General features: G+C 49.7%; 1 protein-coding gene across 2 annotated transcripts; it reads left to right on the top strand.

The window, feature by feature from the left end:
- The first annotated feature begins 674 nt into the window (after window positions 1-674).
- EFNB1 (ephrin B1) lies at window positions 675-13850 on the top strand. Of its 2 annotated transcripts, none has more exons than XM_056130056.1 (5): window positions 675-803; window positions 10383-10660; window positions 11433-11525; window positions 11724-11843; window positions 11991-13850. In XM_056130056.1, exons 1-5 carry the CDS (start codon window positions 676-678, stop codon window positions 12401-12403), a joined length of 1032 nt encoding a protein of 343 aa, XP_055986031.1. In that variant the 5' UTR covers window position 675; the 3' UTR covers window positions 12404-13850. The 2 variants fall into 2 exon arrangements, with proteins under 2 accessions (XP_055986031.1, XP_055986030.1); XM_056130055.1 differs by having other exon boundaries at window positions 11724-11852.
- Window positions 13851-15302: the final 1452 nt, after the last annotated feature.

Genomic DNA, 15302 nt, shown 5'->3' with positions numbered 1-15302 from the left:
AGTAAGGACTCGGCGATCGGTGATCGGGCTGCCTGGCCGAGGGTTTCATCAGCACAAACTGATGGGACTCGTTCGCTGAGCGGCAGCTCCCTGCTCTTCTAATTAGCCCGAGCCTGGACTGTGCTGAAGCTATCGAGGGGGGTGGGGGGCGCAGCCAGGGTCCCAGTGTGGCCTGGAAGAACAGAGTCCATGTCTGGGTTACCCGGTGGGAAGTGCCCAAAGTGAACTTGTGTTGTGGGGAGACTCCCATTTATTTTCAGGGGCGTCAATCCTGGGACAACAGCAGTATCAGGGCTGCCACCAAGTCCTCACTGAAGAGACCTCGACGTGGAGAGGGCGCGCAGCCCCGAACAGTCTCAGGGTGTCGATCGGAATCGGGTGGGATCTCCCGGGGGCGCAGAGCCCCCGCGTCCCTTGAGGCGGAGAGGCCGAGGGAGCGAGTCCTTGGCGGCTGCAGTCCATGCCCGGGCTGGGGGCCGCTGCCCAGTGAGTCCTCCTGACCAGCCGGGCTGAGAAGAGCGACAGCGAAGCCGCCGGGAGGGGAGCACTTCGAGGCCGGCGGCGGAAGAGGATGGGCGCTTGAGCTGCCTGGAGCACAGCGCGGCACCTGAAGGCGAGGAGAGCTCTGCAGCGGAGGCGCCAGGGAATCCCCAAGTGCAGCCGGCCTCGGGGAAGATGGCCCGGCCCGGGCAGCGTTGGCTCGGCAAGTGGCTTGTGGCGATAGTCGTGTTGGCCTTGTGCAGGCTGGCCACGCCGCTGGCCAAGAATCTCGAGCCCGTGTCCTGGAGCTCTCTCAACCCCAAGTGAGTAACTTATGTTACGCTGCTCTCTGGGGCCGGGAGGGTGAGGCCGTGTGCCCCCGATTGCGTCTGGGGAGGTGTTCGGACGAGGAGCGGCACCCCATTTTGTCTGTTTTATCGAGTGTGTTTCTGTGGGCGGGCTGAGCAGGGTGCGGTGGGGTGGGGTGGGTGGGGGCACTTGGCTGAGTGCTGACCCCACGGCTTCTCGGCCCTCCGCGCCTCACTGCCGGGATCGAGGCGAGAGGGTCACGCCGGGCGGCACGGGGACTCCAGGCGCTGGAGAGCGCAGCCGAGAATGGGTGGGAGAACGCAGACCCCTCTGGGGACCCTGGGAACGTGGCATGTTTCGCCGGGAGTAGCGCTGGGAGACGAGCTTGACCTGGGCGGGGGACGAGGCCAAAACACTCCTTTGCTTAGCTGCAAAGAGAAGGAGCGCGGGCCCCCTGCTTGGGGCGAGTGGCAGCTCCTGTATCTCCATTCAGGCTTCTCTCATTTTCATTTCTTTCTTCCCTGTTTGCTGCACTAGCTTTTCTCTTGCCTCCTCTTCTAGCCACCTCCCCCACCCCCCTTTTCTCCCTGCCCCGGCCTGCGGTGGAAGGGCGGGCACCGCTCTCAGGCTCACAAAGGCGGCGGGTGGAGAGAGGTGGAGTGGGAGAGGGGTTTGGGGAGATAGGATCTTGCTCCCGTCCGGGGTCCAGTGAGACCGGGAGCAGAGCTTCAAGGCTCGTTCACTGAATGTGAACGCCACTGAGCAGCAAAGGAGGTGGGTGGGGGTTGAAGGATTCCTGTCCAAGCAGGTTAGTTGGCCACGTATCCTATGTCCCTCAGTTTGGGGAGCTGCTTTCTACTAAAAAAGAAAGCAGGGTAGGCAGCTAAATAGAGATCCTTTCTTTTCTTCTCCTCCTTCCCTTTCACAAACTGCCCCCCCCTTTCATGGCGGTGGCTCAGTGATTTCTAGGTTGTTGATGGGAAGTAACTAGGGTTGTTTCAATGACCTCTGAATCTTTTTTTCTTTTGGTATCCAGAGCTCCACTTGGAACCTAGGGTCAAAATTCTTTCTTTCCTGTTTTCTGGAGGTCCTGGCAATATGCGCTTTCTTCCACTTACTGGGAAACTGAGTAGGAAAGCGGTGGTCGGAAGACTCTGCCCTGATCTCTGATTCCTGTATCTGGAATCTCTTCTGCCCATTCTCTCTGAGCTCCCTGCTAGCTTCCCTGGGCTGTAGCCTCTGGGTTCGGGTGAAAAGGCATCGTTCATCCCTAGAGTAGGAAAAGGCAGTTTTATTTCCTTCTCCTTTTGGGTTAAGACACTATTAATGGGCCAGTGGGATAGCTAAAACGGGTCAGGGCAGAGGGCCTCACCTTTGTGTAAGAAAAGAAATCGGCAAGAACTTCTTTAGTCAGTGCTCTCTGAACAGCAGGGATTCAAACTGTGGGGGGGGGGGGCGGGGGGCAGCTGGACTGAGTAGCTCAGGAAAGCTTGTGAAGTGTCCAGTTCCCCACTGGAAATGATCTCTTGAGCCAGAGGAGCCGAAGTCTGCCTGGGGTAACCCATCATAGGGGCTTGTGAGAGTGACCTAATTGCTCTCACAGGTCTCTAACCAGAGATAGCATGCTGCTCCACAGCTGGAAAGAAGTTCTCCTGCAGAGTTGGGGGTGGGTGGAAGCTGGGGGAAACAAGATCTCTCTGAGCTTTCCCCCCACCCCCGCCTTTTGTGTTTTGAGCTTTTAGTGCTCTGGACAGGTTTACAGGTTTTTGAGGTCTGTCTTTCACCCTGCTCCCCACCCCCCATCTCGTCCATTTCAAACTGAAGGCAGGCATCCTGGGGCAGGAATGGGGGTTGACCAAGGATGCATAAGCTTTAAAAAAATTCCATCCTATAATTGAACAGGTCTTGGGAATGGTCTGGGATTGATCTGGTGCCCCAGTGCCCTCCCTCTCAGAGTTCTATCCAGCCCCAGGAGTCTGAAATGTGGGTGGCGGCAGGGGATTCAAAAGGACAGGAATACAGGGGAATGGACTGCCTTCAACTCCACTCGTGATCTTGGGGGCTGCCTCTGCCACAGTGCCCAATCCTCCTGTTGTCACAGCCTTTAAAATAAACAGCCTCTGTCTTTCCCTCTTTGCTGGCTGCCCCAGTTCTCCCTCTTAGGTCCCTGTAGCTTGGCCCTCTCACACCCTCTATAAGCCATGCTCACCTCCCCTCTCCAGTTTGACTTGCCTGCTCTCCCTCTTTCTCACACTCCCTCTCACTCTTAGTCACTCTCTGCCTCTTTTTCTCAAGTCCTTTTGTCTCTCGCACATGCCTGTGCTCTCCCTCACAGATTCATTTTCTCTCTTCCCTCCCCTTTTCTCCAGGCTTTTGGTCTCCTCAGCCCTGTCAGGAGCTTCTATCCCCTCCCCCCAAAATCTCCCAGTGCTTATAAACCCTACTTAATTGCTTCCTTCTTGGAGAAAATCAAAATAATAAGTGGTGAGTCTGAGGGTACATTTTCAGGTTTCAGGATCCATGTACTGGTCAGGATCAGGAGAGGGGAACCTGGAAGTACTTCTCAAGTCTCTCAGCCTCTTTCCTAAATTGCTGCCAGGGCAATCCAGTGTGACAGCCGCTGGATAGGGAGGGCTTCGGCTTTCTTGACCATTTTGGTCACATTTGCCCCATGAACACAGGACGGAGAGGTGAGTCTCGTCCTACGTGAGGTTGGTAGGAGCCAGTATGTATGTGTGCTTATGTGTGCATGTGTTCTCCCACATACATGCATGTGTGCTGCCCCCTCCCCCAACGCTTCCCCTGAGAGTTTGGGGCAGCCGGCAGGCCTCACACTTGAGTCCTCAGCCAAGTCCAGCTGCTGTGGTTCAGTCTCTCCATTCCTTCCTAACCCCTTCCTGCCCCCCACTTAGGTTCCCCCACCTCCAGGGGTGTGGGAATGTGCCTGATATCACATTACATATTCTCTGTGAGGGGGTGGGGATGTGGGCTTAGTTTTGTGTATAGGACCCTTGACTCTTTTTAGCTTGGATGGGGGCAGCAGCAGACCCCAAACCATGCTTCCCTACTACAAACCAAACCAACGCATTGGTTTCAGCCCCCTGACAGCTGTTCCAGCTCACGGTCCTGGGGAGGCCATCTCTAAAGGCATAGCTAGGGATCTGACCTCTTCTACTCTTTTGCTTATTGGACACAGGTGGGGACCTGAGCTTGCTAAGAAGCAGCAACTACTAAAATTCCCTATTCCCTTGCCTTTCCAACCCCATGTGAGGCAGCAAAGTCAGAACTGGACAGGCTCCTGAGGCTGAGATAGGGGTTTCCCTTTTCATCCTGCCCCAGACTCCACACTGCTTCATCAGCTCTGGTGGATGGGAATGGGCAGCCCCTAAATACTACTGTGCATCATTGTTGTCTGAGGTTGGGACTATGGAGAGGGTGGGCCAGCTGGAAGGCTGCTGGTTGCCATAGGAATTGTAGTTTTGGAGTTGAGCCCAGTGTGTAGTTATTAGGGGAGTTGAGGAAAGAGGATACTCACTAGCCACATCTTGGGTTCCTTGCTCTGTGCACCATAGTGGCCCCTCCTAGATTTTTAAATTGTTATCTTTTTTGGGTGGGATTGTTAGCAGCCAGTAGTGGATACTCTGTTGGCTTCTTCCTATGGATAGTGCTATGCTTGATGTGCTAACAGGTGGACAGTACTGGGCCACACACCAAGCAGATGTGAGTAGTCCTGGAAAGTAGGATTTCCCCCATTCTCCAGATTCGAAAGCATAAATGTAGAAAAGGGAAAGGACTTTTCTAACACTACTTCATTCAAAGGGGCAGAGCTATTCCAGGGGCCATGCTTTCAACAGCTTTCTACTACTATGGAGTCAATGAGATAGGGATTTAGGGGTGGTGTTTGGGAAGAGGTGTTGGCTCCCTGTTCCCTGGGTTTCCCCCTCACCACATAGGTGTAAATGCTTCTCTCCTGTGACTCAGGCCCTGCTGGTTTCATCATTTGACATGCTGGGGCTATTGATTGGCAATCTAACCTCTAAGGACAGCTTGCTAGGGTGACCCAACTAAAAGCAACCAATTCACTGCTTGGCATTCTCTCTTTTGCGTTCTGCCTAGTACCTTTGATTTCTCTCTGGTATAGGGATTTCACTTCCTTTCAGGTAGTAACAGAGGGCAGATAGGAACTATGGGTGAAGTCCTCATTGGAACCCAGCCAGGTGAGCAAAAAGAATGACAGAGTTTAGGGTCCATAGGGAGAGTGACTTCTTCAGGGACTCTCCTGACTTCCCTGCCTCCACCACTCTGTGTGTATGCCAGGGCCCAGCTGCTGTTCCTGCCCACCCACGCCTGGGCGGGCACTGCTGGGACACGCCAGGCCTGCTCCTGCTGCCTCAGGGGCTGGGTGGAGCTGGGGGAGTGAAAGAGGAGCCTTTAATTTGGGGGCTCCCCACCCTTACTTGGATGAGAGCAGACTTGAGCTCTGGCTTGGGGTCTGTCTGCTACTGGTCCTGCCACCCTATGAATACAGGTACAGTCATGTTGGGGTCACTGGATCCAGACTGTGACTAGTGTCTTCTACTTAGTTTGGACTAGCAATGCTGGGGACCAGCCTCTCCCAATGGCCACGCTGTAACCACATGTTCTTACAGCCTGAGAGAAGGGTAAAAGGGAAGATGTGTAGGTTTGGTCAGATGTGGTCAGGTTTCTGGGCAAAACCCCATGATTGCAGGATCTCCCTAATGCAGGTCAAGAGAAGGGGAGAAGGGGCTTAGTGGGAAAAAAATGAAGCAGTGATACAAGTGGCCTGTGACCAGTTCGGGGCCCTGGAAGCTACTACCCTCATACTTTTAGGCATTCCCTTTCCTGTAATTCTTTTCAGCTATCATGATTATACTTCTAAGCCTAGGAGGAAAAAAAAGAGAAACTATCTTGGAGAAGAGACAGGTCATAAGACAGAAGCAAGAATGCTCAGACTGACTAGGTTTTCTGCTCCCTGGGTGATCCATGGGTTTTAGGGCAATTGGAGGCTGAGGGTGGAAGGTCTTAAGGGTTACTGCGGTGACCTATATCAGGTGTTCTGTTGGATCATACCCTTTCCAGAAAAGGGCTGTGTCTTGTGGTGGCCCCAGAAAGGAAAGCTTTGATTGACTTTGTTTGACATTGGGTGAGTATCATTTGAAAAGGAGGACAAAAATGGCATGCATAATACCTCATAAGTAACAGTAATGCAAACCACAGTGTCTGAAGGGAAAAAATTAAAGAAGAGTGTGCTTGCCATAGAGGCAAACTGTGGGGGTCTGGAGGGAAACTTGGTGGTAGCATTGGTAGAGGGAAGTAGACACTGGTGAAGGAATTGGTGTTGGAACATTGTATGCCTGAAACTCAACCATGAATACCTTTATAATTCATTGTGACCAATAAAAATAAAAGTTTAACTTGGAGAAGAAATTCCTTCTTCCTTCCCTCTGCTCCTAACTCCTAACCTGGTGAATATAAGTGAGAGCTGCAGGTTCTCCATGCATGGTTTGGCTAGCAATTGTACCTTTGGACTTCTCTCTCACTGGCTAGATACTCACCTCTCCTGGCCACTAGCCAGATTTTCGAACTTCTCATGGGCCAGGAAGCAGTTTTCCCAGGAGTGGGGAAGGTGCCAAGAAGGCACCACGATAGGAGATCAGGGTCGAAAAAGGCAGGGCTCATCAGACTTCTCTCCTTTTTGTACTTTAGGAAAAGGTGAATTTCGCTCTGCCAGCTGCTATGCAAATTAGTTTATGAATATTTATGGAGTCTGTTCACTGGGTTTGAAGAGAGTCTGAGGGGATTGGGGGCAATAATCTTTTCTCCTCCCCCACTCACTATCTGTTTCCTCAATCTGTAGGCATCTGCTTCCTCAATGTCTCTGTTAGAGATAGAATCCTGTGTAGCTCAATGCCAATTCTGGGACTCCAGAGACTGAGTAGAGATGGGGGAGTGCACTCAGGGCATACTCCTTAGTGAAGTAGGCAGGACTAAGTGCTTAAGAAGGCAAGCTGGCCTAGATGCCTCTGTCTTCCCTTCCCTACCTACTATCACCTCCAAGTAGAGTCTTATTGACATAAATGTTTTAGATCTTGTTTCCATAGGGGTTCGTATTCTGAGTGAGGTTAGGCTCCTCAAGATGGCTTTAGATACCTCTCTTCAAGGAGACCTTCACCTAATTGGTCTTTCACTTTTATTCTGATCTCTGGTTCCTTCTATGTGAACTTTTAGAAGTTGTTAAACTCTGCCGCCCTTTTGGAGAGACGCTTGTGTGTATTGATTGATTGGAATGTGAATGTGGAGAATGTGAGTGGGAATTATAGAGACGTTGGTTAAAATTTTCAACTTTTAAAAATGGTGTCAGGGGTCTTTCCACAAACCTTCTCTCTCAAATATTTAAGTGAGTAAGGAACACTCCTGAGCAGATTACCTCCTGATAATCTTTATCCAACCAGGCCAACAATTTAATGGGAAGGCCTGAGGATGCAATGTCTCTTTTTTTTAAATTTTTTTTATTAGTGAGACACCATGAGGTACAGTTGTAGACTTACAAATTTTTGTGCTTGTGTTTCAATTATACAATGATCAAATACCCATCCCTCCACCAGTGCCCATTTCCCACCACCACGAATCCCAGTATCCCTCCGATCCCACCCTGCCTCTGTGGCAAGGCATACCCTTTTGTTCTCTCTCTCCTTTGAGGTGTTGTGGTTTGCAAAAGAGGCATTGAGTGGCAATCATGTTTGGTCTATAGTCTACTTTCAGCATGCTTCTCCCATCCTGGGAGGATCCTCCCAGCACCCTTTATTTGGTGCTCCCTTCTCTATCGGAGCTCTGTTTTCCCCTAGCATGTGTAGCTGGCCTCCACGCCATGGAGCAAAATTCCTGGTACTAATCTCGGCCATTCTTGGGTGTTAGTCTCCTATTTTGTTACTTTATGTTCCCCAGATGAATGCAATCTTTCTATGTCTATCCCTTTCTTTCTGACTCATTTCGCTTAACATGATACTTTCCATGTAGTAGTACCACTTGTATGTAAACTTCATGACTTCATCTTTTATCACAGCTACATAGTACTCCTGCAATATCTCTTTGGCTTGAAGTGCTAGGGATTATTCAGTCACCTTGTGAGGTTGAGGACCTCCAGCACTTGGAGATGTTTAGAGACCATGTGATGCTAGGAATCAAACCAGGCCCAGCCACATGCAAGGCATGCATTTAATCACTGTACTATCTTGGCCTTTTCCTGAAATTTTCATGGACCATCATGACATATGTATTTCTTTCTTGGCACACTGGGTTACTGCAGAATTAGGTACCAAGGTAGAGAGAGACCTTGTTATAGTTTTTTTACCCCCTCCCCCCACACAACCAGATATCACACCCCAGCTTGGTGGAGGCCCTGAAGCGTGGAGGGATGACTACTTTTCATTATCTACTTGATTGAGATCTCCTACTCTTTTCTGAGTGTCATTTCCATCCCTTGGATGAGGACTCTGAATTTTAAGAAAGCCCGCATGGCTTGTGCTTCTCATATAGTGGTTCTCATATGGAATGAGTCCTCTTATAGTGGAACCACACTCTTATTTGTTAGCTTCTTTCTGTTGAAATACTGCCTCCAGCCCTTCAATTGCTTTTCCTTCTGAAAGGGCTGCCCTTAGTGGGATGAAAGCCACACTACTTACTGTGACCATAAAGCCCTTTCTGCCTTGCAGAGCTTTCCCAACCATTACTGTTCCCTCTTGCTGTATTGATTTACACTTCTCACAGGCCCCACTTTCATCCTGCCCTTTCTGTGAAACCATCTCTGATTATCCTGTCAGGTGAACTTTCTTTCTCTCACTTCTTCCAACTCTTGATGTTTGAGCATTATTAGAGTGTGACCATTTAATTTTCCGACACACACTAGACAGCAAAGTACTTGAGGATAGGAATGTATTTTCTTCCATGTTCTCTCTTTTTCCCACAAGAAACAAGACTGGGCTCATAGGTACTTGGTGGTAATATCTGAACTGCTGCCTCTTCACAGACTAGACAATAAGCAGGGGTCAAGCATGTGTTATGCCTCCCATGCATTTGTGTATTATTGTGTTTCCCTTCAACAACTCTGGCATGCTGGGCTCTTACTACTCCAGGTTTATCTATCAGTGAGCAGGACTAGCTCAGGAAGATTAGGCGACCCATCCCAAGGCTGCAGAGCAAGTAAGTGTCACAGCTGTCTGATTCCAAAGTCTTGTCCTTCTTTTGGATGCTATTTACTTGCTCCCAGATCCAACTTTCCCAGGCTCGGAATTGCCTGAAAAGAGCTAAAGAGATTGTACTCTGGAGAGGGGTACTTGCGTGCCATGTGGCCATCCTAAATTCTATCCCAAGCACCCCATATGGTCCCATGAGTCCCACTAGGCGTAATTTGCACCAGAGTCCAGAGCCAGGAGTAAGCGCTAAGTACAGCTGGATGTGGCCTAATACCTCTCCCCCAACAATAAAGGAAAAAAAGAACTGCTTGAGAAAACTCCACTCTCTTCCTGTGTGGTTAGAAAAAGAAAAAGAGATGTGAATAATTTACCCTGATCAACTTCCCTCAACCTACGATTCTCGAGTACCTGAATTTCTGGATTAGAATATGAACCTCGTTCAGAAATCTGCATCCATTTCCTCTCAGATATAAAGCAGAAGCAGTAGGGGAATTATAACACTGATGGGCAGGGTTCCTGGGCCCTAATTTATATGTGCTGTGATTTTTGCTTGGGTTTTTCTCTCTCTTTGTTCTTAGGATTGAAAATTGTCAAGCATTGGATTATGGGGGTAGCATAGGTCTCAGATAAAACACTGAGCGGTGGGAGTGAGGAGGACTCTATAGAGTTATACCTAGTTAGAGTATGCTCATCATGATCTCTGACCAGATTCCAGTCAGTCCCTGCCCCTATCTTCCCATCAAGTCTAAAATTAACAATGATGGAACATAAGGAATGGGTTCTAGACAGGTTTTGATCCCTCCAGCTGTTGGTTGGGAGCTGCGGGGGTGGTAACTAAAGCATGTATGAGCTTGTTGTGTGTGTGTGTGTGTGTATGTGTGTGTGTGCAACGGACACATGCATGCACTTAAACATATATGTGTGCAGAGGAGGTAGTAGCAGTGGATGTGAAACAACATGAGTGCGTTGGGTGTGGGAGGAGGAAAGGTCTGCCCTACCCTAGCAGTCCAGGCCTGATATTGCACTACTTAGCCCTTTAGCCATGTCAGCGTCCCTGCAAAAATGCCACATTATGACAAAGGGCTCCTCCAGACAAGCAGTGCCTCACCCTATCCGACAGTCCATACCTGGCAGCCTTCTCCATGGCCCAACCCTTTCATACACTGCTGTCAGTGTGTTTCTTTCCCTCCACTGTCAGATTATGGAAGGGGAGTATGCATATTCTTGCAATCTTCACCCACTGGGCCTGGCCCAACCCTCATTGTCTGTTGTCTTGGGTCCAGCATGGCACAGTCCCTACACACACACACACACACACACACACACACACACACACACAAACACACACACCAAATTACTGACTTTCTTTTTTCTGGGCAGGTTCCTGAGTGGGAAGGGCCTGGTGATCTATCCAAAAATCGGAGACAAGTTGGACATCATCTGCCCCCGAGCAGAAGCAGGGCGGCCCTACGAGTACTACAAGCTGTACCTGGTGCGGCCAGAGCAGGCAGCTGCCTGCAGCACTGTGCTTGACCCCAACGTGCTGGTCACATGCAATAGGCCAGAGCAGGAAATCCGCTTCACCATCAAGTTCCAGGAGTTCAGCCCCAATTACATGGGTCTGGAGTTCAAGAAACATCATGATTACTACATCACCTGTGAGTTCTTACCCATCTTGTCCTTCTCTCTTATTCTGGAGCTGTAACTGCTTCTTTGTGGTACAATGAGAAGGCATGCAGTGAAGGCCCTGCCCACTCTGTCCCCTTTGAAGACTGACATGCTTTCCTTCCTGTCTGGCCTCGAAATTCTGACTCTAATATTCACCCAGAAGCCCACTTCCAGTTTTCTTGGCTCTAGATGTTGAATAAGGTGGGAAATTAGTTGATGGTGCTCTTTCTTTCTGATGGTCCCTCTAATATCAAGTCTTAAACAGAATGCTTGTGGATCCGTCAACTATTCTACCTTTCTGTTCTCTTGAAACTGCAGTCCAAGAGATAAAGAGTCTTCGTGTCCTAGAACACACAGAGACTTAGGGATAGAAATGGACTCCAATCCTGTTCTCCTGATCCATAATCCAGATTTCTTGCAGCCTGGATAGAACCCTTCCTTAAGATGCCAGTTCCAATGGCTTGCCTCTGAGTACCATCACCTAATGAGAAGACACAACTTTGTGTCCACTGAGAAAGAAGGGCCAATGCCTGGTCATGATAGAAGAGCAGGGCCCTTGGGGGAGGACTAGTTCCTAGGCTGGGCTCAGTTGGACTGGGCTAAACTACCATGCTCCTTTCATCTGTCAACTATTTTTAGCAAATGGAGGTTCATAGCTATGTGCGAGCTGCTTGCTACTTCCTGATTCCCAGTTCTTTCCACCTGGGCCACAGTTTATGGGTAAGATGAACAGACGTTCACCTAACTTCTTTGGTATTTTAGCTACATCTAATGGGAGCCTGGAGGGTTTGGAGAACCGAGAGGGAGGTGTGTGCCGCACGCGCACCATGAAGATCATCATGAAAGTTGGGCAAGGTGAGTTTCCAGTCTGATAGCCCTCATTATGCTTTTGTGAGAGGCATTTTTGCTAGATATGGGTGTGCTGGATATGGGGATAAACAGTGCAGGATATTTGAGGCTTGGTCTACTGGTCACATTGGTTCACCATAGATGACTGAATCTACCTGTGTTGATGGAGTCTCTTCCCCTCATGTGTCCTCTCTCCATCCCCAGATCCCAATGCTGTTACACCTGAGCAGCTGACTACCAGCTGGCCCAGCAAGGAAGCAGACAACACTATCAAGATGGGCACTCAGGCTCCTGGTGGTCGAGGAGCTCTGGGTGACTCTTATGGTAAGCATGGTGAGTGTATAGGTGTTTCTGAGAATACCTTTTCAGTGTCTGAATCTGAGGAAACGAGGATCTGGCACAGCCTGAGATCTGCCATATATTCCTGGGATCCTTGACTCACCATTTCTCCCCTCTCTCCCCCTTTTCCAGAAACTGTGAACCAGGAAGAGAAGAGTGGTTCAGGTGTGAGTGGTGGTGACAGCGGGGACCCAGATAGCTTCTTCAACTCCAAGGTGGCATTGTTTGCAGCTGTTGGTGCTGGCTGCGTGATATTCCTGCTAATCATCATCTTCCTGACAGTTCTGCTACTAAAGCTACGCAAGCGGCACCGCAAGCACACACAGCAGCGGGCACCTGCCCTCTCACTCAGTACCCTAGCCAGTCCTAAGGCGGGCAGTGGCACCGCAGGAACTGAACCCAGTGACATCATCATCCCCTTACGGACTACAGAAAACAACTACTGCCCCCACTATGAGAAGGTGAGTGGGGACTACGGGCACCCCGTCTACATCGTCCAGGAGATGCCACCCCAGAGCCCAGCGAACATCTACTACAAGGTCTGAGAGCCTGGTGGCCTCAGGCCCAGAAGGACAGTTGGCTTGGACCACATTTCTCTCTACCCTGCACCCCTCCCCTTGCCAGCTGTGCCCACCTTTGTATTTAGTTTTGTAGTTTCTTGCCTTTTTATAATCCCCTTTTGCCCTGCCCTGGGGCTTCTGAGGGGGTACTCATGCCTCCACCCCCATGCTCTTGTGCCTTCCCCCTCTGGCCAGGCCTCTGGGCTCTGTGGGGGTGCCCCTTCTGGGGGAGCAGGGTTGGACAATGACGGACAGCAGTCATGGAGACGGTCCACTGACCCTGCCACCCTTGCCCCCTTGTCCCTTGCCCAGGACTGCTTGTCAACTATCATCACTGTTTTAAATGTTTTGCGTTCATATTTTTATCTGTCAACTATTTTTCATCTGTATTTTTTGAAGAAAAATTGAAAAATGGAAAAAGTAGCCCCTCCTTGCCCCTGTTTTCTAAGCTTAGCCCAATCCAGTGTAAAGGGCCTGGGGCAGGATGTGGTCAGCCAGGAAGCATAGGATGTCATTAATTGATAGACTCCTTGGTGTTTGGTGGGAGGGTTAGGGGAGCAGGCCAGCAATCTGTGTACCCAAAAGAGATGAAAGGAGTGCCATTAGTCAAGGTGTTTTGCCCTACCTCCTGACCTTTCTTCTGCAAAACTGATCTTGGTAAGTGGATAGCGCCTGCCACCAAAAAAAATCCCTTCCTTGTGAGATTCTTGGGCATCTCCTGCTTCCCTCACTCTCACGGTAATTAGCCTCTTAATTGGCTGTTGCCTAGGGAACAGGAGAGCTGTTGCAGGCAGATGACCTCATAGAAGGTGGAGGGAGATGCATTGCCCAGGTGGCTATTTGCCCTGCAGAACTGGGAGTACCCCCCCTTACCTGTCCTGTTCTCTCATCTTTGGCATTCTTTGGCCTGGTGGGGAAACAGAGGCTTGGGCAGAGACCTAAGTGGGTGTAAGATCAGACAGCCTGCTTTTCTAGGCTCTAACATAGATGGGTTATCACACAACCCAGATTCTACTAGCCACCCATTCTTGGACTGGGACCTAGAAAGAGAAAGAGGCTGCCGGTGCTGGGTCAGCATGTTGTGCACTTTGATCCCAGCTCCTTGCCAGTATGACTGCTAACAGATTGCCAAATGAGTGTGCCTTGCAGGCTCTCCCAGAGTGACCATGGAAGGAGCTAGGCTTTATACCATCCACCACCACACTGCCTCCTGGCCAGCTGCCCACACAGTGCCAGGTGGGAGAGGGAATCAAAGAGCCAACCCCTTTCCAGGTGGTATTCTGAAGGGTTTTTGTTTTTGTTTCTGTTCCCATTTGTGTAAATACTAGTCTTTTTGGAAAAAAATAATGTAAAGATGTTTTGTATAAACTCTGAATTATTTTCCTGTTGCTTTTTTCTTAGAAAAAAGAGAACTAAAAAAAATAACTTCTTGGAGAAATGGGTGTAAAATGGTGTCATGATATTGGGGAATGAAGTATGAGTGAGTGAGTGTGTGTGTGAGAGAGAAAGTGAGTGAGCAAGGTAGGGAGAGAGAGAGAACAAAATGAGAGAGTGAGAAAGAGAACAAGTGTTTTGAACAAACTCTGAATTATTTTCCTATTTCTTTGTCCTCAGAAAAAAATGAGAACGAAAGGAAAATTAACCTCAGAGAAATGGGTGTTAAATGGTGTCATGATATTGGGGAATGAAGTATAAATGAATGAGTTGTGTATGAGACAGTGAGTGAGCAAGGCAGGGAAAGAGAAAAATTGAGCAAGAATGAGAGAGGGTGAGAGAGAACAAGTCTGAGTGTGAGTGATTGTTTGATTTTCTGTGCCCAAACCACCAGTTGGAGGTCTGGGAAGAGGGTAATTGACCTAGTGAAACAAGATGTTTCAAGTGCCCTATGTCCTTCCTATGCTCCCCCAATTTTCTCTGCCCTCTTATTCCTCTGAAGTCTGTGATCATTTCCCCCTTTCCATCCCATTACCTTTGTAGCAGGCGCCATGGGCATCTGCCCAGTCTGGCGTTAGGCAAAGGTTTGATGGAGGAGGGGTGTTCCCATGGGAACCTGGGTGTGTCCACAAGTACTGCCACCACCTGGCTGAAGCTATACCTGAGACCTGCTGGCAGGCCCAGCCCTGTCATGCCTCAAGATGCCTGGAGGTGGATAGAATAACTTCCTAAGAACTGGACTTCCACAGTTTCCCACTGGATAGTGGGGATGCTTGAGGCTAATTCGCTTACTTCTTAGCCACAAGAATCTTCTGTCTTCGGAACTGAGCCACACTGGAGTCCTCATCACAGGATACTGGGGGCTTCTGGTTGGTAGTTGAAGCTCTCAAGGTAGAGCAGCCCTAAGCATTCTCTGTTCCACAGGCTGAAGAGTCACTTGCTCAGGTCAGAGTGTGGTAAGGGACATGAAGATGGTTGGGCCTCAACCCACAGCAGAGTCACAGAAATACAAGACCTGGGACTTCCTGATTTAGCCTGGGTCTGGGTCTACTGCAGTTCTTGTTGGGGGTATTTCCTATGGAGGTGGCTAAGACCAGACTAAAGTCAGGAGAGGAGTATAAGTGAGATCTCAGCAGCTCAAAATGAGTAAGAAGTTACTAAAGGAAAGGAGAAGGAGGGAGGAAGGGGGAGTTACTTAGTGATCCGGAGCAGGAAGTGCCAGTAAACCAGCCAAGGAGGAGGATTGGCTGTGAGGGAAGTGGATGTATGGAGAAGGGGGAGGAGAGCCACAGGACCTGTAGGATAGAGGGAAGGGAGGCTGGGCTAGAGCAGGGTTGGGCCTGGTTGGGGTGCTCCTAGAGCCAGCTAGGGCAGAGGCTGTTTGTTTGGTTTCTCATTAACTAAAGGAAGTGCCTGGATTAGATGCTGCCTTTGCTACTTGACTGCCTGC

This window comes from Sorex fumeus, unplaced genomic scaffold (assembly GCF_029834395.1).
Source record: "Sorex fumeus unplaced genomic scaffold, SorFum_2.1 ptg000073l, whole genome shotgun sequence".
NCBI lineage: Eukaryota > Metazoa > Chordata > Mammalia > Eulipotyphla > Soricidae > Sorex > Sorex fumeus.
This window is presented reverse-complemented; position numbering and strand designations above follow the sequence as displayed.

Bases quoted from the DNA above. Each gene is read 5' to 3' on its own strand.
- EFNB1 (XM_056130055.1), top strand. From the start codon at position 676: ATGGCCCGGCCCGGGCAGCGTTGGCTCGGCAAGTGGCTTGTGGCGATA. The intron at 804-10,382 runs GTGAGTAACTTA...TTTTCTGGGCAG, and splicing joins TGGAGCTCTCTCAACCCCAA to GTTCCTGAGTGGGAAGGGCC. The intron at 10,661-11,432 runs GTGAGTTCTTAC...TTGGTATTTTAG, and splicing joins TCATGATTACTACATCACCT to CTACATCTAATGGGAGCCTG.